The sequence below is a fragment of the Takifugu rubripes genome, chromosome 20, assembly GCF_901000725.2.
Source record: "Takifugu rubripes chromosome 20, fTakRub1.2, whole genome shotgun sequence".
NCBI lineage: Eukaryota > Metazoa > Chordata > Actinopteri > Tetraodontiformes > Tetraodontidae > Takifugu > Takifugu rubripes.
The window spans coordinates 3,510,895-3,534,431 of NC_042304.1; the positions used below are offsets into that span (position 1 = coordinate 3,510,895).

At 41.3% G+C, this 23,537-nt stretch overlaps 1 protein-coding gene across 2 annotated transcripts in view; it reads left to right on the plus strand.

Annotated features, from left to right (window-relative positions):
- lpp (LIM domain containing preferred translocation partner in lipoma) overlaps positions 1-23,537 on the plus strand; it is an 88,494-nt gene that overhangs the window by 18,851 nt on the left and 46,106 nt on the right. For both annotated transcript variants that reach the window (XM_011614479.2, XM_011614481.2), the window contains 3 exons: positions 3,329-3,519; positions 13,226-13,323; positions 16,662-16,784. In XM_011614479.2, the coding sequence (XP_011612781.1) occupies positions 3,333-3,519; positions 13,226-13,323; positions 16,662-16,784 (408 nt within the window). In that variant the 5' untranslated portion in view covers positions 3,329-3,332. The remainder of the gene's footprint in view (positions 1-3,328; positions 3,520-13,225; positions 13,324-16,661; positions 16,785-23,537) is intronic.

Here is a 23,537-nt window from a genome sequence, read left to right on the forward strand (position 1 = left end):
GAGGTGCTCTTGGTTGTATCTCTGTGGGATTTACTACAACCTCTCACTGTGCCGAGACCTAACACTTAATCCCTAACCTGTGGGGTAAAATACCAAGTTACAGTCTCACATTCAAGCACAGGGTCAGTGTACCTTAAATAGGTTAGAGGAAGGTTTTATATTTACAACAGCTGGTGTAATGGTACCAGTAGTGTGTTTGTAGCAGCGGCGTCCACTCCTGCAATGGTATTTTATTCCCAGTATAAACATTGTTAAGTGGTCCAAAACTGCCTTTTTACTGTGTGGTGTCAAACATCTGTCACCTTTTTTAATATGTACTCATCTGCACAAAACATTTTAACATCCACAATGACTGCTGGAATTCTTTCTCTGTTTCCAAACAGTGGTTGTAGGGAGCGAAGCTCTTGTTTGTGTACTTTAACATTAACCTGCTCAGTCATTCAACCAGGCTTCTAAAGCTGAGCGAGTCCAGCCCTGGGAAGACTCGGCAGGATTCTTTAATTTTTAAATCATTTTTGTCCGCATGGCTGATTCTCCTCGCGTTGCATCACAAACCACGAGTGCTAATCCCAGTTGCCTAGCATCCTTTTGTCATCAAAAATATGCCAGCCAAATAATGTCCCTGTCTTCCCTCTCTTGTAATGTTTGTTTAAAGTGATATAAAGGTTGTGCGGTTCAAACTTTCCTGTTGGGATCGAACACAGAAATCTTTTCTCCCCCCACAATAATTGAATCCCCTCATTGAAAGTATGAAGCCTATTAAATCTTTATTTTTTTTTAATATTCTGCACACAAAATGGTTGAGTTGTGAAGTGTGTAGGTGACACTTTCTGTCACAATTATGCTGTAGTCATCAGTCAAAGATAATGAAACAGTAAAATTTTCCCAAAAATGAATACAAATGATCTTATTTGGAAATTTCCATTTGGAAATATTGATTAACCATATCTAAACTGTTAAATATCTAAAGTCACCCACTGTGGTCTCATGCACAACCACTTTTTCACACACATTAACAGAACAACAGGGGAGTTAGCTTGAGACACCTGTAGATCAAAGCATTTGTCTGTTTCAAGAAGTCCTTAAAGAACCTCTGACAATGTTTTAAAAGCACCAGATCGCAAATGCTCTGTTCATCTGGGCGCATTTTCAACATGCGTTTCAGTTTCTCACCCACAAAGAAGACTTGCTGGAAAGCGTGTCATAGATTCTCCCTCAAAAAAAAAAAAAGAAATCTCTGAACCCTGCCATTTTATGTCAATTCTTTGCTCTCTGTGGTCCTCTTTGGATGGTTTCGTTTGATAGCTTCCTCGGTGGGTATGAAAGATTAATGCAGCAGAAACACCTGCAGCAGTTCCTCAATGACAGCTGTAAATGCGGAGTGAAACAGCTGCGAGAAGACAGCCGTACTGTGCCGCGCTCCCTTAAAGCAAACCGTTATACGTGTTGCAACAACTTTGAGAGCCGTTTTGTAACTGCCATGGCAATCAGTATCAACTCCTACCTCATGAGACTCCAGTATAGTTGCCTTTTTGACCTAAGTCACATGACCAGCTCATTTGCCAAACGTGTCTAAAGTTCAGTTTGATTACTTAATCACAGAGCAGCGACAAACTGCATAATTTACCTGGCTACATATCAAAATATACCAGGAATCTTACTTTTTTAGTCAAAACACATGATCTGTGCATCTGTGTTTATGTGAGTGCGGAGGGATACTCTGCTTTCCCACCGCCTACCGTTTATGAAACATGGAGGGTTTAATCTACAGTGTTAACCTGGCGGTGATACATTGAAGGCCTTCCCTTTGCCCATACTAAACAGTTAATACACATCATCATTTATAGAAGACCTTAGTCTTTGATAGATTTGCACCAAATGGAACAAAACAATGCAGGAGTGCATAACTGGTTTGAAAGATCTGGTGTGTCATTGATCCTCCTTAGCTTCCTGGAAGTTATTGTTGCTATGTGTGGTCCTTTCTGTTGTAACATCAGACAGTCTTGTGTTCTTTGTTTTGACATATGCCTCATCAAACTCTTGGCTACATAATCCATTTGATGCCATGAACACAGTTGACAGATAGATGACACCACCAGAGAGGGTTAGCTCCATGACGACTGTTCTCAACCTTTAAGAGTGAAAGTGATATTCTATCTAATCTACCAGTCAGTGATTGCCGAAGTGATGAATGCATTGTGACTTTCCTTGGCACAAAAGCAGCATTTTCCATCATCAGACAATGTAGACATATGCTGAAAAAGAGAAATGTTCCGTTCAGCATGTCATGTATTATACATGCTAAGACACCCCCCCCCCACTTCCTTTTAATTCGTCTTGTATTTTGTTACCCGTTTGAGCATTGCAAAATGAAAGCTTTTTGCAGTGAAAGGACAGGTGGGTGTGAGACATCGGTGCGCATCTGAATCGTCGCATTAAGAGCAGGAGGGAAGAAAAATATCAAACGTAAGAACCATTCAGACGGCAGGAGGAGCAGGGATTTGAGCAGATATTAAAAGATGATTGTGCGTGGGCTCCGCCACTGTGCTCCAAAGAAAGAATGTAAACCCTGTATCAGTCAGACTGAGGATAATAAACAGCGAAAACATCAGAACCGAGCACAACAAACACAAACAAAAAGATGGATGGGGGGAATGTGTGGCGTATAAATAGTTCAAATATTTCAAGTGATTTCAGAATGCGATGGTGAAATAGTGGATAGTTGTGTCCTCAGCTGCAGCAAGTTGTTTTAGACCTTACTTTTCACTGTAACTGTATCAAGGCCAGAAAATCACTCATATTGTCATTCATAGTTTTTCTTTTAAAGTAAAGATTATAGAAATGATACATGAATATGATAATGAACAGGAATAACATCATTTTACGGGCAAGTTCTTCACGCGTGATCAAAGCTCTATTTTTTTAGTACAACTGCATTCACAGTTCTGTTGAAAATTCACATCTTTTAATTTCTGCTTTAGTCACTGCTCGGTCTCGTGTGTCCCTTTTTGATTTTGATTTATTGGTCACCTTTACTGCAGCCTTCGTTTCATTTACTGCAGCCGATCTCGTCATTTCGGATTGAGGAAGTTCTCGTATATTTTTATCAACCAAAAACCTAATTTGCATCGCATCTTTCATTTGGTTACCTTTTATGTTTCATAAAATTCAGCTGAAATAAAATCTGACCTGTCATAAGAGCTTTTTTTTCCTGAGGAGTGCTTTTTTTTCTTCTAAACATCACATCTATGTAATTTACAAATGATGCCAAAAATGAAAATTGCAACTACTCTATACACAATGATCCAGTCTGACTCTTTTTCCACAGAACCATGTGGAACCCAGGGAACGGTAACCCCCAGACGGGGCAGGTAGCGGCCAGGATGGAGACGACCCCGTCTTTGGGCAGTGCGAGCATCTCCGTCTCCCAGCAACAGACACCCAAGAAATTTGCCCCCGTGGTTGCACCCAAGCCAAAATTCAACCCTTACAAGCAGATGGGTGACTCTGACCCTGCAGGTGAGACGCATGTGGAACGCGTAGCACCAGTTCACAGCCAACGTTGTCACATGACTCTTAAACAGACTTTACTGCTTCCTGCAGTTCAAATCATTTCCAGTCCCGTAAAGTTGATCCAAAATGATAGTAAATGTTTTTTTTTACCCCACTAAAGAACTCACTTTCTGTCCAGAATTGGAACAAAGCCTCACTGCACACGTTCTTTTCTTTTTTTAATCAGGCTGAATAACATCACATGGTCATAAAATCATTGATGTCATGTTACACAAATGTAGGCATGAAACTGTCACGCTGGAGTTTTGTCATGTGATAGTTTATATTTGCCAATTAAAACATTGGAACACCATATCAATAACCTGCACCTCCATTTGATGAGGAACGTAATGAACGCCATAGAAATGGAAATACATGGCAGCAGGCAACTTTTACCACGTCCATCAGGAAACTATAAGGTCCCAAGAGACTGATGAACCTCGAAGCTGAGCAATAAAAACGATTCTCCTTGTAAAATATTACATCTTACATGCTACACATACGAGCCAGAATGGGTCACATTGTTAGTGCAATATATTTTATGTTTGTAGGCAATAGCACAGTTTTGTGTCCCCTTAGCCAAATTGAATCAACATATGGAACCATGTGGTGGTGTGTTTGGTGAGGCTCGCTCTGTTTGCACTTTCAGGTCCCAGGAGAGCCGACAGTTTGTTTATACCGGAAAGGTTTAGCGTTACAAATGAATCTACACATTAACTAATCCCGTCAGGCTGCTGTGTTATATGCGACCTCTTGAATTGGTTTTTGCTGTGTAGTTTCAGATTGGAATAATGAAATGATTAAAAGTTACATTTAAGGGACTCATTATTAGAAAATCCTGTCACTGTTCTGTGCAGAGCAAGTGTCTGTTTAACTGCTACCTAAATTAATCATTACAGTGACGGAGGTTCCTATTTTGTGTGCGTGAGAAACGGTTATGAAATAATTGAGAGAGCCAACCCACCACCAGGTAGCAAACACTGCTCTCTGTGGGGTTGTGGCTTGTGTTTTGGGCCTCTGTGCATTGCGCAACACCAGATGTTATTTTTTTGTTATTGGTTTAAATTTAAAAAGTTCTTAGATTGTTGAATGTGCTGTCAGAGGCCAACATCACCAGTTTTTAGGGTTTTCTGTATTAAATGCTTCCAGTTTAACTTTTGATGGTTCATTTTAATCAATCAGCTTTTCTTAATAATTTTACCTATTTAGTAGTTTTATTACAATACTGTAATGTATTTATTCCAGAGTTGCTGCCTTTTTATATTTCCTGGATGACTCTTTGTGTGGGTCTCGTACAGGATTAAAGAAACAATATAGAGATGAAGAAATTATATTTGTGGAACATGTAATTGTAAAGTTTACGTGCAAACTTTGAATTTCAGTGTTAAATTTCTCATGTCTCAACAGCTTGTATCATTTCCATTATTTCTATTATTGGGTGACAACTCGAGTCTGCGGTCAACTGAAACCGAAGACACCAGTTAATAACTCCAGCTGTTAATAGGTGTAAATATGTCATTAGCTCCCATTCATGCATCCACACCATCATGCAAACATATGTAGGAAATGAGCACGCATGCCTATATATAATGTAAAGTTTTATCATAAGCATCAATGTAACATTCGTTTTTATAAGACGCTGATGAGTTGTAGTCAGCATGTCACAAATTCATAAAGCCGTGAGCAGACATCTCTACTTGTCAAAGGATAAGACGTCTTTATGAACAGATTATCTCTATGTATTTATTTATTTAATATCTTTTATATCAAATTCGGGCACTGTCTGATGTTAAAGGGAGGATTAGCATAAAAATTAGGGATCAGTCAATTTGGCACAGCGCCTTGCCATCCCTTTGTGCAGCAGTGGCCAGTGTCAGGGATGGAATGAGCAGTGTGAAGCCTCGTCTGTTGTGCCTGTGCAGATGGGGCGGTGCACAGCCAGGGAGGTTTGCCCTGGAATTTCTGAGGAGAGCTTGTTCTAATTACTGCCCCAGCAGGAGCACGCAAAAAACATATAGGTCTCGGACATTGGAAACAGTCCTTAACCCAGATTAGATTTAAGGTCTTATTTTATCATATGTTTCATGTACTTTGGAAAGATCTGTACACATGCACGTGCTGTCTGCACGTCTGTCACACTGTTAGAATGCGAGAACTGGACAATCTATCAAGAACAGGAGATAATGCAACACGCTGCAACAGTCCTGTTATAAAAAAAATCTGTGTTCAGTTTTGTTTTTAAAGCCGAATTGCCAGTGTGGTTTTATTTACCTTCTGATGTCAAGCTTTGAAAGTGACTTAAAAAGCCTGATTTTGTTTCACTTAAACAAGACGTTCTTGATGAAGAACTTGTGAATATCTCGGTTTGCAGCGCTGCTGCCTGCAGAGATCGACCTCTTCTGACTGATGGAGCATTAGAATTTGCACGAGGAAACGAACTCGTCTTTGATGTTGGAAATGAAGGTCACTCTCCCAGGAAAAAAAAAAGGGATATTTGCTTGCTTGATTCCATCAGAGCAATGTGCTTTGATTATTCTTCCTTTCATTCTGTGCGTGAACTTTTTGGGAAGCTTTTTAATCCCTTAATTTTGTTCAGTTGAACCCCAATTTTTCATTTCTGATGATATAATTAAGCATCTCATGTGATGTCCCAAAATATTTTCCAACACCACAATCTGGCGTATATATATATATATATATATATATATATTATTGCTCAATAATATATAATTTGTTCAGTAACATATAGTATAGTTTTTGTATTGTGTAGCAGTGTCTGTTTGGACTGGAAGCCTCGGCTGCTCATTATCAAGATTCAGAAGTTTTGCTGCACGATATTCTTGCCAAAGTTGGAAACATCCGAGAAGTGCAGTTTTTGATCAAACTTTTCATACTTCTTTATAAGGAAAGCACGTTAATTGTTTGCTCAGAGCAGTTCAAAATTGTCGACCATGTGCACAAACTGTTTTTATTCCTCCTGTTTGACTGGCCACAGGCAAACTGACTACCGGTTGTTATATCAGAGTCCCTCATGGGTGTCACCAGGGGAATTTACAGGAAATCCACCAATGTGTTTGTCATTGTCCCCACGGTAGCCACAGGCATATGCTCTGAGCGTACAAAAGGCCACTTTTATCTAAGTGGAGCACAGACAAACCATACGGCGTGTAATTTCTCTGTAATGTCTGTTTGCATCGATAAACTTTGTGTTACCGTAGCTATTCTTTGCTCTGCGCGATTGGAGTCGGGATTTGTTTCGGTAAATTGCGCAGTATTTCATTTGTTCTTAGTTGTCACGCAGACGCGAGTTTCACTTCTCTAAATGTTACGTGGTTGCCATTACCGTAACAGTTTTTGGCAAAGATGCATTCTTTCATGCTGTCTGTCTGCCTCTGCTGCTATTTAAAACAAAATTTAAAAACCTTGTATGGTATTTGGATTTGTTAGTGTTACTGAGTATTCCTTTTATTCTAAACCTGCTCCCATATATTTTGTCTTCATCTCATCATTAATAATGAAATAAAATGGCTAGTGATGTTGCGTTTTTACTGGTAAGTGTTTATTTCAGAGGTGAATTTACCTGCTAGAGACCCAGTGATAATCATTTATAGGATTATGCCTTTTTTTCTTGCAAATTGTGCCCCCACCTGACGTTGGGTATTGTTGGACAGCAAAGGGTTGTACAAATGGGGGCCCATGTTCAAATCAAAATGGTTGTCGAATGCAAAAAAAGCCACTCTCAGCTGAAGGAGGCATGGTCAAACGATCCATGTTCATAACAGCAACAGGTTACTGTCAAATAGAAAGAAAACCAAATAAATCAACCAATCACTAACCGTACTTTTAAATGTTGAAATGTCATTTTACACTTTGTGGGTGTGTCTAATCACCATAAAAATATCTTTTCCTGTTAAAAGGTCATAGGTAAATCAGACGGTACACTCAGAGTTAACAGAGTGTGTTATTTTACCAAATAATTGGCCTGAAGTGTGCCGTATATTGCCAGCATATCGGAGGCTGCTTGGGCTGGTTTCATGTTATGAAAGCAGCTTCGTTTACACAGCAGTGAATTCCTGCTGTGACATTTGACTTGCTTCATTTACTCTCTCTCATCTGTTTGTTCATAAGGAACGACAGTGACGTGCCCCACTCTGCCTCTGATGAATCACATTTTCACTCATCAACAAACCTCAGATCGCAGTTTAGCAGTCGCTGCTCAGCCCAATTTATGTCTCCACTTTTAAGATAAAAGGCCATCTCTGGCTCCACAAAAATTAATTTTTTTTTTTGCTTTGACACAAAAGCATAATCTGTCTGTTGTTACAGATCTGAATTTCACCCCCCTCAGACGTTTTCTTTAGCATAGCCAAAGCCTGATTTCTTTACAGCATATCCAAGTATGTCCCCAAAGACCCCAAATCCTCCCATTGCATCTCTGAACCAAATGAAATCACAAGTCACCCTTCTATACATATCGTGCTAATTAAGGACAGAGCTCAGCTGCTCTTCTACTGTAGAAGATGGAATAAAATGGGCATGTAATTATGTCAAAACAATGTGCTCGCAACCTCAGTTACAGCCCATTTGGAACAAGTAGGGGTAGATGAAGCATGTAGTCTGACACCCAGCACATGAAACACTGTCCACTGTGTCTGGAAGCATTTATGGATTTTTTTTCGCTGCAAATCAGCTTCTTGCATTATTTAAAACGGCTTCTTTTAAAATACTCCTGGTTCGCAGCACCTCGAAAGGACAAACCATTAAAATCTCAAGAACACAACACTAGGATAGAACCGTCATGTGACACTCTTCATTTCCATTATTCAAACTTCATCTGTTTCATTTATTCATGCTGTACGTTTGTGGATGGATGACGGATGAGAGAGAGACAAATAAGTAGATGGGCAGATGAATAGATACAGTTGTTTCAGAAATACTATTGTTTCGAGAAAAACCTGATCAAGGTTTTATGTAAAGTTAATTATTAAAAGCTATGAGTTCAATACTGAAATGTTGCCAGTAGAAACAAGCTAAAAGGGGAGTGATGTGCCTTCATCACTGGCAGCTGAGTTCTGAAATATCTGTAGTAGATTTATGGATCAAAACCCGGAAAATGATCTGAAATTTGAAAGATTTGTGAAATGACAAAATTTGCTGTTCAAAATGTAAACTAAACCTGAGATAGAGTTGAACTAAAGTGACCCAATGAGAAGAAGCTCTGTTTATATGGGCTTAATGAAGGGAAAGTTTTTACCATCCAGAATCTGGTGCACGAGCAGGTTAAAACGTCTGTGTTGTGACAATGGAAAAGAAACTATTTGTCTGGTCCAGCAGAAGCACAAGGAGTCCAGATAAAATGAGTCCCTATTCATCATAATCTCAGGATGTGAAAGGCAGTTATGCCAGGCTTTGTTCTCAGTCTTTAGGGAGCAGATGGTCAATGCTAACATGCATGTTAATTTGATGGTTTTGTGCACGTGTAAATCTGTAAACATATGCTGAATTTTCAAGCCCCAACAGAACACACTAATCTCTGTCACATAGAAGTACTTAAAATATCTGCCCCCTGTTAAGGTTCTTTTATCTATTAAACCAAATGCTAACGTTTACCGATGGTTCCATTGAGTAGTGCCCTCCAATCAAAGCAACTCAAATGTCAATAATTAAAAGAATATATAATTAGTTAACAGTTTAGTCCTACAGAATATACTTTCTATAACCAAATCATGTCTGAAGCTTAAGACCTAAATCCTAAATGTTGACCTATTTTGGTGTCTTTTAGAAACCTGTCCTCTTTTCTCTGTAGACCTTCTCATTGCTTTACAACATTAGTGATTATATTCCAATGTGAAACAACATGATGTACTAATGTATAGCAACCACTGATGCTAATGAAAGATCGCAGCACTCCAAGTCTTCACGCTTTTTCTGTTTCTTATGACATGACACTTGCATGATGAGGCAAGAAATGTAACCAAAAACTCCAGGCAAAAAGCCCCTCGCATTGGTGACAACAGTATTGTAGCCTTAAACTGTTATATATATATATGACTACAGGAGGAGGGAAAAAAATGAATAAAACTTGAAGATTAGTCCCACTGTCACAGCTGGATCACCACTCTTTTATCTTTCCCGTAATAATAATCTGGTCCTCAATAAGCAATTATATATTTTTTATGTTCTCTCAAATAACTTTAATCACTGATTAGGATTCCTTGTTCACAAAGAAGCTACTTAAGAGTAATTGCTGAATGAAGACAGGGGAAGTTGTCGTATCAAGTCTTCCTGCTGCTTCCCTCATTAGTGCCCTCTTGGAGCTTTTAACTCCCCGTTGTCACAAATGGAGTCGGCTTCATTCACAGCACAGAAGCTTTTCTCACTGTCTAGTTTACAGGGCTTTAAATCAAGAGTGGGTAATGTTCTGCCTCTTTGTTGCACAGTCAGCAGCACCAATTCATCTGGAATGTGATCATTTGTACTTTTAAGTAAAGCAACTCTCTGCTTACAAAAAAATGTACGTAGTAAAAAGTGCATTTCCCGAGAGTAACGGAGAATGGTACAGTGATTTCCTCTGTTCCAGCAGGTTTCTTTACCAGCGGGTGCTACTCCTAATGAAGAGGAAAAGTGCATTCAGGGTGTTTACAGGGCTCAATGGTGCTTACTGTAATTCTTTTTAAAATCATCCCATTTGAGAGACCAGTGCAAATATGCTTGGAGACCATTTTGTAACAGAGTGATTCATTACATGCGTTATCTCAACAGTTTCAGTCTTGAAAACTGTAATGTACAATTTTTTGGCCGACCAAAAAACCCAACAATTCCTCCATAAACTCCAACCGGTCAAAGACCTCAGTCGCTTGCATCATCTCCAGAACCTCGTCCGTGCAACGCATCAGCCCTGTCCTTCAAACAGCTCCACTGGCTCCCAGTTCGCTTTAAATCTCCGCTCATGACTTTCAAAGCTCCCACTAAGTGTGCTTCCCCCAAAATCTCACAGATCTAGAAATATCCTCCCCCTCCTCTACATTCTGGTCTTCCACCGCTCCCCTCCTCTTCCCTCAACACGCTTGGCTATCCACCCCAGGACGCTACATGTCCTGCTTCCTGACTTTGCAATACACTTCCACAGGATCTTTCCAGCAAGCATCTGACTATTCTCGTGTTTGCTGCCCTCCCGATTAAATGACCTAAAGCATTAATGCAACAGATATTCTGCTCTCACACTCCAATTAACACGCCGTTGTCAGATTTTCCCGCCTTGGCTCGGCATTTGAGCTTTTTCACATCGCCAACGGTGGAGGACGCAGACACCGCTGGCGAAGTTACTGACCTGGAGATGCCCAGGAGGTTTGGCCATTTATTAATTTGCAAAGATCATAAAAACGCCACCCAGTGGCAGGAGTGTTGCCATAAATAACTATGTACGGCATGAAATCGGGCAACGAATCTCTTCTCCGCTGGAGCTGAGCAGCTCCTGATCGTGTCAGTGCGCTCAGAGATCGGCCTCTGTTGACAGGATGTCCAGTGACAAAATCAGACCACGACAGGCTGTAACTTCAATGTTATCGGGTAATTTAGTGGGACGACACGGGTCGGCTTCCATATTGCAGACGACCCGCGTCGTCCCGCTAATTTCCTGGGTCAATTTCAGGGTCATTCCACCCGGGACGAAACACGGCCCTTTCACTGTGCCGAAACAAACCTATTTTCATACAGTAGGAAAGGGGATTCTATTTAATTTGTATTTCATAAATAACATTCTACAACACTTGTATTGCTTTGCTTATACATTAGCAACTAAAACAAATGTTACAAGGCTTTTTTGGAGACTTTTTAGTCTGTTAAATAAAATTAAAGGACTTGAATTTTCACGTACACTGTTTATACCATAGTACGTGAAAAGTCACGTGTTTTAGTTTGGGCATGTTTTTTTTTTTCTGGTCAGGTGATCTGATCATTCAATCTGTAACGGCTTATTTAAAGCAGATAATCTCATTTGTGGTAAGATATTAACGCTGGACCTGTATTGAAGAGGCCACAAATGACCTCAAGGGTGATGGAGATGCTTCTGAAAGTTAGCAGCAAACCGTGCCAGTGGTTGTGTCACACATTAGTACGTCATTAATACAGTATTTTGATGCTAGAAGGGCAGATACTCCAATAAGTTCAAGAAGGACAAAAACCAGAAAGATCCTCCCATCGGGCATGACCCCAGACAGGTTTTCACTCTTCCGCCGTCTTAATAAAACATGCACCGTTGAAACATTTACAGCTGCCGTGTTTCCCGAAATGACAAATTCAAAACATCTTTGACGCTCGAGAAACAAGCGGAGGGGATGTACTCGAAATCTAATGTTTTAATTTTGTCAGCCACAGGTTACCTGGGGTTTCGATCCCCCTAAAAAGGATTCATGCTGAAGTGGAAAAGTGGGAAAGCAGGACTCAGCCACAGCCTTGTTCTTAAGCAGCTCATCTTATTTTCTCTCCAGAGGTTTAGAGGGGTTGTTGCACAGTGGAGTTTTCACGGAGGTCACTGGGTTATTATATAAACAGTTCACATGGAAGCCTTCCCACAGGGAATGTTTAATGAAATGCTCATAATTTCTGAAATGCCCAAGTTACATAGGACAGAATATGACCAGGCTGCGGTGCTTCCCCCCCATTTTTATAATTTAAATAATTAATGTATTTATTTTGTTTTGGTGTTAGTCAAGACAACTAAAAACCATACTTAATTAATTTGGTCAGCTGCCTTGGATAAACTGCATCAATGACATCAATTACGTTCTAATGAAAACGGATAAAAGCCATGGAAAGCAAATGGAATATCTGAACAAGACTCATCAAAGTCTCAGATTTGGAACAAATTCCCATTACGTCTCATAAAAGCCTTTAATTTGCAAAGCTCATGTCTAGTTTGGTACTTAGATGTACACAGTCAAATGATTCACTTCTAAGTCCTGTGCCAAGAGCAGCCAAATCAGAATTTAATTTGGCACGTTACTCCTTATCCTGTCTGAAACATGTGGTTGGATGCAATCCTTGGATTATCGTGGACTTTAGATTGACAAATTTGGCTTGTTTCTCCCTGGCAGAACAAACACCAAGTCCAACTCATCTGTAATACGACATTTACATTTGCAATTTCAGGGAGGAACACACACGCTCACTACAGATTAGTAGTTCTTAGTTAACTAAATTACTGCAATTATGTGTGTCATTCCGCTGACGCAGCAAAACCAGGCACCAGTTCTCGTGCACTGGTGGTTTTTTTTAAATGCTGTAACCACTTAAATCAGTCTTTCACATTCAAATATTCACAACTTGCATATAAGGGTTTTCCTTTCATTAAAGTGGAAGTTAATGCTTTTAAAGAACGGTATTATATGCATAATGTAATAATTCATATAATTATTATATGCTCATAGGGAATAGTGTCATCCATAGCTTTTTAGAACCATCTTGTTCTTGAACACTACCAGTATTTTGTTGTGTATTTGCATCCATGACGACTTCTGACGAGCTCATTTCACTTAAAAACCAAACAAGTTGTTCTTGCGTTGGTGTAAACGGAACATTTTGTGACATTTTTTCTCTCCAGCATCATAAAACTGCATTACATCTGCAGCTACTGAAAACGTCAATTAACAGAAATGTTGTTGTGTGTTTACAGACTACCCTCCCCCTCCGCCACCGGTGGAAGATTCCGTCAGTTTCCCACAATCTTCCGTTTCATTCCCTGCTCCACCGATCAACTCGTATGATTATCAGGTGAGAGAAAGTGTCGATGTGTTATTTTTTCCTCGCCTGTCAGTAACTCTCAGAAAGGCTGCGTAGAATGCGAACACTGCCCTGAGCTCTACGCTGAGTTTATGCACCGAGTCCAACAACACAGTCTGTCCATTTGAGCTGAAGCCAAGTGCGGAGATGTCCAGATGTTGCCTGGAGCAGCCACCCAAACTCAAGGACCCACACAGAGACCCGAGAATTCCATTGCAAGCAGGAAGGAACAGTGACATCTATTGGCGGAGTCTCGTCATGGTCACTTTGCTTTGGTGGTCACAACGTCTCTTCCTTTGGGGAGATGGTCCCCCAAAACCTTGACAGGCACACTTGGCATGCGTTTCAGTTTGCCTTGTTCAATACAAGTAAAGAAATCCTCCTCCAGCCCCTCGTTTGAAGCGACTAATTTCCTGTCCTAAATGAATGTTTCTATTGCAGTAGAAGAGACAGATGCTTATGTAATTAGTTATGCAATGGCTGTAAATTTACTGTTCTTCCCACTCAAAGTTGAAGTAAGCAGCTTGCAAAGGCAACCTGGGCATGAGCAGTATATGTCTACTCATGCAGCATTGCGACCTGCCGGCCACCTCGTTGTGCATCATTTTCAAAGCTGCAGCATGATGTCTGCTCTCAGTTTCAATCTCAAGGCAGCCTTAAACTAAGAAGGCAAAAGGAGGAGTCCTCCTTTAGACCCCCCCTTATAGATTGCAATAATAATAATAATTTATTAAAATATCTATGGGTTTGAACTTTTATTGTGTAATAATAGCAGCATTAAAAATGGCTATACGCATTGACAGACTCAAACCTAATTTAAAAGCAGCCCCATTTAATGTAAAATATGTTTAACAGCAAGTGATTTAGCACCAGGTTCTCCACAAACATGCGGTGCGAGATGGTGTCGAGTTTGGTGGGCGGAAGATCTCGTCGCTGCTTTTTGCGGATGACGTAGTTCTTCTGGCGCCATCGAACAGGGACCTCCAACAAATGCTGGGACGGTTTGCAACCAAGTGTGAAGCGGCAGGGATGCGGATCAGCACCTCCAAGTCAGAGTCCATGGTCCTCGCTCAGAAAAAGGTAGAGTGCCTTCTCCGGGTTGGGAAGGAGGTCCTGCCCCAGGTGGAGGAGTTCAAGTATCTCGGGATCTTGTTCACGAGTGAGGGTAGGATGGAACGGGAGATCGACAGGCGGATCGGAGCGGTGTCAGCAGTGATGCGGGCGCTTAACCGATCCATCGTGGTGAAGAAGGAGCTGAGCCGGAAGGCAAAGCTCTCGATCTACAGGTCGATCTACGTCCCAGTCCTCACCTATGGCCATCAACGCTGGGTGATGACTGAAAGAACGAGATCGCGGATACAAGCGGCTGAAATGAGTTTCCTCCGCAGGGTGGCCGGGCCCAGCCTTAGAGATAGGGTGAGAAGCTCGGACATCTGGGAGGAGCTCGGAGTAGAACCGCTGCTCCTCCACATCGAGAGGAGTCAGTTGGGGTGGCTCTCGCATCTGGCTAGGATGCCTTCCGGACGCCTCCCTTTAGAGGTGTTCCGGAAATGTCCCACCGGGAGGCAACCTCGTGGCCGGCCCAGGACTAGGTGGAGAGATTACATCTCTCGCCTGGCTTGGGAGCGGCTGGGGGTTCCCCCGGAAGAGCTGATGGAAGTGGCCGGGGAGAGGGCTGTCTGGGCATCCCTCCTGAAGCTGCTGCCCCCGCGACCCGGATCCGGATAAGCGGGAGAAAACGAAACGAAAACTAAACGAATGTTTAACAGCATTGGTAGTTTAATCGCCGTCAGTTGCCTGGGTTGCATTGAACACGTTGCCTAACATAAATAAAAATAGAAATTATTAGCTAAGCAGAAACCTTATGTATGCTTCCCCCATCTGCTGTTTAGCAGTTAGTCAGTGTTATTTTATTCGTTTCGTTACATTGGAAGATTTTTCAGGAAAATAATGTGCAAATTGAATGGGCACTAAAAGTTCCAAACATATTGATTTTCTCCACAACCTTTTTGTATCTTCTGACCGTAGCATCACCCTAACCCAGAAACAATTCCTTCATTTTTGGGCAGAAGAGATTCCATCGCAGCACCTCCATATCCTTACTCCGGGTTTTCTGAGGAAATTACACCCACTGACGGAATAAATGAGCCATAAAATAATATTTCTTCAGAGAAAGACTAATCGTTTACACATCTTCACCCCGACTGAGAAGACTAGCTGGCATTTTAGTCCAGAAATCTTTAGCTGGAAAGAGAAAACGCTACTTGTGCTCTTTGCTGTCTCCAGTGCAACACCCCGCCTGCCTTCCTATCACCAAAACTACATATTCTTTTATCCTCCTCGTTATCACCGTTGAACAACTTTGCCTGTTTTTCTTTTGCTGAACTGAAAGGAGCCATTTGTGTTCTGCTTTGTTTACCCCCGCTCGTGATTGCCTTAGATGTTTTTCAGCGGCAGCTCTGCTCCTAATGGAGGCGAAGCCTGCCTATAATAGTTTATGACAGGTAATCCAAACACATAACATTAAAATAAGAAGCAGTCACTGATCCAGCCAACTCAAAAAGCCCCCGCAGGCGATTGCAAGAAGACTTCTTGCAGTTGCAGCAGAGTTTAAAAGGCTAAAAATATGTCTGCTGTTTTGTGGAGAAATTCCCGGATATTTTGTTGAAGCAATGAGAATTGCAAATGGTCAAACCATTGAAAGTGTTGTCCTTGTTCTTGTTGTTTTTAAATCTATCCGTTTCCCCCAGATTTATAATCTGTGGAGGTATTATTATAATGATGAGGGAGTCTAAATAGATTAATTCATGTGTGATCGGGTTGCATCTACAGCTCCTTATTACCTTAAGAAGACCCCACTTTGACACTTTTAGGAAATGTATGTATTTGTTTGAAATGCTGATGAATGAAGTAATGAATAAGGAATTGAGATGAAGGAACTGTAAATCCAAGTTCAATGAATAGGAAGAGGTGAATAGTGCACGTCCTTAAAGTCGTCTCACAGACGATGCACGACTTCTCACTCGCATATCACTCAGAGAGAGAAATCTCTGCTATTGATGTGTGGCTTTCCAAAGGATTGTCTGGGGTCAAGGGGAAGTAGAACTTAAAGGCTGTAATCCAGAGAGTAAAAATGGTGGAAATTGGCAGCCACAAGAGGCTCCAAGCAGCAAAGTTTGACTATATCATTAATTTTCCTTATACTTACAATGAGCTGCAGCCAGACAAGGTAGTGTATTATATGTTTATGGCACAAATCTCACCACAGTGTGTATGGTGAGATTCGTCCTTATGATGTGACTAATGCGGCCTGGAACGTTTGGCTACAGGTGAAAGGTCCAGAAAAAACCCTGGAAGAGAGACGGTCCAGTCTGGATGCTGAGATTGACTCCCTCACCAGCATCCTCGCAGACCTGGAAAGCAGCTCACCTTACAAGCCGCGGAGCACCCAGGTATGAACCTGATTAGGAATATTTAGGGATGGATGGTTGGGTGGATGTTGAAAGAGTGGCAGGTTTCTGTGCCTTATCTAACCCAACCAGCTTTGCTCTGATTCTGTTTTCCCATGTTAATGCTGCTATTTAACAGTTATCTACAGGAACACTCATAATAGTTACCATTTCTGTGCTTGTGATCACCCTAACTACAGTAATTCCCAACTTTCCTTTATCCAAGTGTTTGTTGGAATTTAATAGCTGTTCAAGAATATCATCCAAACATAATAATATAGTCCTTTATGACTGAAGGTTGGAGTCATTTTCTGTTCCAAATCAGGATTCTTCTGGGGCAAAACAGCTTGTTGCTTCTCTTACAAAATGTTTTGAAATACGGACCAATAGAGTCCTGACCTATATCTTATAACATCAAATGGTATTGAAAGCAATTTCAAAAAGTAAAGGCCTTGGGCATTTCGCTAAATTGTGTGACACACAATAAATGTAGGACAGCCAGTTTAAAAAAAAATCAAACCAATTGTGTTTGGAGGAGAGAAGGCTCAAAGTGGGCTTAGAAATATGCAAATGTTCCTCTGTAGTGAGACATTAGCAACACATAACATCTCAATAGCTGTAATCAATATTTACTAGCACACCAGTGTTCACCTGAAGGCATTATGGGCTTTTTTTTAAATTGACTTATTTGTTGTATAGTTACATCTCAATCTTTTAGTTATTAAGAGAAAAGTGTCAAGTCAAACTGGATAAAAAAGATTAATGTTGTTGCTACAAGTGAGATTCTTTGCCCTCATTTAAGTGCATTTAATAATTACAGCCGCTCACACATTATAGCAGTACTTGAGAGAATAATATGTGGCTCTGAAATGAGAAAAATTGAATGCTGGTAAAATATAAAATACCTTTTTAATGTGCTGCTTCTTTAAGGTAAGTGCTAAATGACGCTGTCTGCATTTTATACCAATCTGTTTTATGCTTTCGTGACTTATATAGAAATTGACCATTCATCGATTACATTAAAATAAAAATTTTGATCTGAACATTTTCCCAAATTAGATCAATACAACTTTCCTTTTTTCATAGCCTGTTAGAGAGAGAAAGAACCTATAGAGATAAGAAACTGACATCTAGGAGCATTTGATCTGCACTGATGGTATAGCTGGCTGCTCCCCTCTGGCATGTTTTTGGATTATTAAGACAATAAATGTCATATTTACAGGACTACAGTGTGCTGTAAAATATTAATAATGCTCCCACTATACTGTGAGATATATGTAGAAAACTACCAAACAGATTATTCTTAAATTAAATGTCCCTGTGTTTCATGTAGACGTACATCTCTGGGTACACACAGGTGCGCTCAGCCAACCGTACACAACCCACAAGTGGGGGTATTAGATAGAAATGTTTCCTCTCATACCCGCGTTGGGTCAAAAACAGCAGTGGCAGTATATATTTGGGTCTGAAAGCCTTGGTCAGTGCCAGCTTAAAAATTGATGCATACCTGCATAACTGTGAGAGCCCAGCTGGTGATTGAGCAGGCGAACAGTCGTACTGACTAATGTATGGCTGTCGTGTTGCTTTTACCTGTCAGGGTCAAAGTCGCTGCATGCTTATTTTTATCACAAGCTGCTTTTGGACTTGTGGAAGAGAGGAGACTCCACCTGTGTCTCGGCAGAGTACATATACAGTGCGTGTCCTGACATGCATTAGTCATGAAAAGTTGTGTGTCAGGAGTTTCATTTAGTGCTTCTGGGGTTTGTGCGCGTTTCAAAGAGTTGCACATGTTTTTTCATAGTTCATTTTCCAAACATGGATCTACATGTCCAACATGCACGTGCACTCACAGCCGGTCTCCCTTCAGCTGATGCTGATTCTACCTGATTAACTCAGGTTGACCTTTCCCCCGATGCAGCTGCTCCTCTCAGTCCGCTCTCAGCTCCTTTCAATGCATTATTCTGCATACACAACAATGGTGTGTGTGTGTGTGAGTGTGTGAGAGAGAAAGAGAGAGAGAGTGGGGGGTGAGCCAGGTTCCTTTCCTTACTTCAGCACGGCAACAACTGCTGCACTGTAATCTTCCGCTTGTATAAGCAAGAGTAACCATCTCTTTTGATTTACAGCTTTATGCGCTGAAGCAATTACAGAGCCAGCTCTCCACAATCAATAGGCCACCCTGCTTTGCCTCTCTTTCAAGGTTCAGGCTTTCAATCCTCCCTCCTGACAGTAAATTTTGAATCGGCAAAGGGGGCCCTGTGCGTGTGCACCTCTCAGATGAAATAGAAATGGACGTTGCCACTCATTCATAAAATTCTAAGTAGCGTTCCTGCAAACATTCACCCGGCACTGATGCTTCCCAGACATCAAAACAATTTTGTTTGCTTTGGTTGGTATTCTCTGTGGCATAACAGTGGGTAATGAAACGTGATCATTATATAATTCCCATTTGTTCTATCTCCACTTCCATCTTAGATGCCATTTGTTATTTGACACAGTTAACTAAGTTTGTGTTACACTTTGTTCAGAAAAGGAATGGCTAATGAGCTTTTATAAATTATCAGAACCGTGGCAGCTCGTAGGTTGCTTGGTTTGAGGTGCCGTCCAAACTGCTTGGATGTGAACTCATGTGCATCTTCATCAAGAAAACAACAACAATGTAAACATAAGATCAGAAATGTAAAACACGCCGCTGTAATTTTGTCTTTTATGCCTTTAAACAGGCTGTTCAGTGTTTGTAAAAGTCATTAAAATGTATTCTGATTCATACAGCCGTAGTCATTCAGGACCAGTGGGTGGTTTATATCTCTTATAACCTCACATTAAGAAGATGATGACAGTCACATCAGTCACTCTATGAAACATAAAGTTATCGAGAGAATCTTGACGGGAAGACGCCCGAATCAGCGGATGCTTTCAAGAGATGAGATCAGCGTTCTCTGGGTACGTTGACAGATCTACATCCCAGCAGCGAAAAGCCCTGAAAACACCAGTGCCGTGTCAATGAAAGGCCAAATGCAAAACAAAACAGTTTGGAGCGCTTCTGAGGTGTGCGCCACCAAAATCCTGCGCAGTGATTGGAGGAAACACAAGAGTGTGTTCTTGCTTTCAAGTAGCTGTAATATGAGCTAAACCAACCCCTCTAATACTGTATGTAGTGTAGGCCTGTCTAAGCACATCAGATCTGTTTTAGGGGAGTTACCGAGGAGACCCAAAATAGCACGCTCATCAAACTCTAGGGCAGCGCTGCGGTGGCTACGAAAGCGTGAACCAGCGTGACCTCTGAATCACACTAACCTGTGGTGGATTTCTAGTAATCAACCACATTGTCGTCTCCCCTGCTGGAATCCCACAAAGTCCGGTTTGTGCGCGATGTTGTGCGCTGTCCAACAACATTAAGGCTGTTTAACCCATTTACATAATCTGTCCCTTCAGGTTTTTGTTCAATGCAAAACACTGAGACGGGAAAACAGAATTCAAATCACTTCGATTTTACTGCTTGTTGTAAACGAGTATAATTACACTTGGGATAGATTTGACTCATCCTCTGGAACTTCATATGCTATTTTATATCATAGACGATATATGGGAACAAGCCACATTTTCCCTTTCATTTTTAATTTTTTTTATGGCAGTGGGCACATTTATACACTTATTCATTATTAGCAGCAGAATTTGTTGAAGACCAGTGTACACATGGCACCAGTTAGCCACTAGCTATCCATTAAAGTAACCAAGTTGCACATTTTATTGCATGCCATTTTTGTCTAATTAAACTGTAATGCACTTTCCCCATTAAAATTGCATCTTGTTCTGATCTGATTCAATCTGCTGTGATAAGATCCAAGTTGAATTAAAAAGCCCTCTCTGTCTGGTTCATCCCCTTGCTGGGAAACGATAATGCACATCATAAATAAAACAGCGAAGGCTTCATCTGCATGTACAACATGCACTACACTGCAAAGATACACTTCCCCGACTGGTGTGTGCAGAATCCTATTCAACTCTCAATTATCAATGTATGAGTGAAGCTTATTGATACTTTTGTTTGTGTCCATCCTAAAAACTCATTTGTGTGGAAAACTCTCAACTTGTTGCCTTTGAGAACGACATCTTGACCCCAGACTTCCATATGTGCTGCATGTACATGAGGTTAGTGCGCCCGTGTTTGATTCACACCACCCTAAAGCTACTAATAGGCCGTATGCTACTGTCAGTTCATGGCAAGGTCAGCAGACCGTCTGCAGAGCTGCACATCCCAAAACTCAGTTGTCACATTCGTATATGGGTGACGTAGAGTATTATTGATGTCTCCGCTGAAGCCAAATGCTTGATATGTGGCCGAGAGGATTCCTTCCTCGCAAGTGCCCCGGGGGAAGATCGCTTTCTCCTGTGCCAGTGGAGCGGCGCTGCGACACTCCCATCTCTCAGCAGACAGCTGTGTGAGTGGCACGCACTGTCTCAACGTGGCAGAATGATAGGCTCTTGCTGCTTCCCCTCATATCTGTTGCTGATCATGGGCAGCCTTCTCATCAGGATTCAAGGCCTAAACCACATGGGGAGATACAAAAATCCAGCGATCCTTTTCCATTTCCTTTTTTCTATATAGCAAAATACTCCTTTGGACGGAAGGTTTGATTCTGACCGTGACCCTTAAGACAGCGTGGACCCATGTCCCATTATATTTATGGATTACCCTTCATCTAAGGCTTTCTGAAAACACAAATGTGCAATTTTGGTCTTAAATGTAGAAATCCTATATTCTGAATTAATGTCTTGCTAGAACGGGCTTCTAAAGGCTGCTCTGATCAATGGAAGTTATCACATGTGTGATAAAGTGCAAGAAAAGCTCAAGCACACCCAACACCCTCAGAAAACTGGATCAGAAAACATCAACAGTTCGGTACCATATGTCTTGTATCCTCTTTTCTGAGGGAAAAGATCAATTCATATATTTCTGAAACATATTTTTTAAGCATAGTGCAAGATTTTACCAAAAAGATTCCAACCAGTTTTTCCACAACAGATTTATTGGGTGAGACTTTTAGCTTACCTTTATTACCAAACACCAACACAAGAACATCCTCAATTGTGACTTTCTTGTTTTGGCCCTTTTGTTCCAGAATTGAAAATAAATAGCTGCTACCTTTTTCCTGCTTTGAATGACCAAGATAGTAGTGAATGCTTATTGGTCAGAATATCATCTGAACTAAAGGAAATTGACCTTTATGTTCTTTATGCACACAGATTCCCCTCTTTTCCTCTTCTTAATAGCACCAAGGCAAATATGGTGTCGACAGAAGACTTATACGTGAAGTTTCTCGTCCATCGAGGTCATAGTAATTTAGCGAGCTCCAGCAAAGAGTCCACTGGTCTGTTGATCTGAGAGGCTTCTTCAATTCTGACCTGAAGAAATCCAGTTAATTCTCCCCCAGACTCGATGAATTGCCATCAATTTTTCTTCTCTGACCTCGGCTTCTGAGGCAGCTCAGAGATCTCCAGTCTGTCATTAGTTAATAAACACTTCCAGTCATTTTTCTTAGCGTTAACAGTTGTTTTCTCTCTGCAATTCATCTGTGGGTTAAACTGTATAAAATATCAGCGCGTCGTCACATTTGCTGACACAAGCTGTCATTTCGGTGCTGTGAGGATCGTCTGATTGCATTTGAGCAAAACAACTTGGACCTCCCATTACGCTTGTGTGTCTCAGAGCCTCCACAAACCAAAGGACTCGTACTGACAAGCTGTGTCAGCTCTGGCTGTGTTATATCGAACAGAGAACAGACCAAACAGACTAAAACCAACAGCCAAGTAGTTGGCAACCCCGTTATTCATGCTGGGAAACTGGCAAATGAACCAATGAGCATGTTTCTCTGGAGAGCCGGCCTTCCTCGAACAACGGATGTCATTTGTTTTTCACCCCAGATGCTCAATTCTATTCAGTTTTTTTTTATTTTCTATTTTAAAAAAAAAAAGTGTAAAGATTTACACAGTGTGTAATAGAAATCAAGAGGGTGTGGAGGTGCTGCATCCTCCTCTCACTATGGGTATCGGCACAGCTGTTGTATAGATTCAATAACAACCGTTGCTATAGAATTCCGAGACTTCAACAAACAGGAAGGTTGTAATCCAAATGTTTATAGCAGAGATGGATCCAGCCACTCTCCGGTGAGACAGGACACACTGCTTTTGTACATCTAGGATCCATCTGCAGGGGACTTAATGAAATGACTAAGTAGTCTTCATTGTTCTTATACCAGCCTGTCTTGTTTGTCACTTTTAGCCGGGCTGTGACATTGCTGCTTATTTCTTTTTAGCGTATCCTTTTACTCTTCCCACATGCACTTATGTTGCTGTCCTGGAATGGCAGGAATGCCCTTGACGTGCTTTACCCGCCACTACGCCGAGACCCTTTGGTTGAAGCTTCTCTTTTGGCAGAAGAATCTGCATCTTTCATGGTCACATGCAAAGAGAGATGTGCACGCTTGTTTTGCCGTGCATCACTCAAACGCAGTCGTCGGTGATTGGGAACGTGGATGCCATTGCTCGATGGCAGTGGATCCTCTTCCATCCGAGCCTCAAACTGTGGGGGGGGGGGGGGGGGGGGGGGGGAAGGATGTTCTTCTTCTTTAGTGACAATTAAGTGTGGAATATTCACTCCGGCCTCTACTGCTGTCACAGGTTAGCCTGTCTTTTTCAGAAATTCTTTTTCTAAGGGCTGCGAGCAGTTATATTCTGCGGTGGATGGATGTGTTA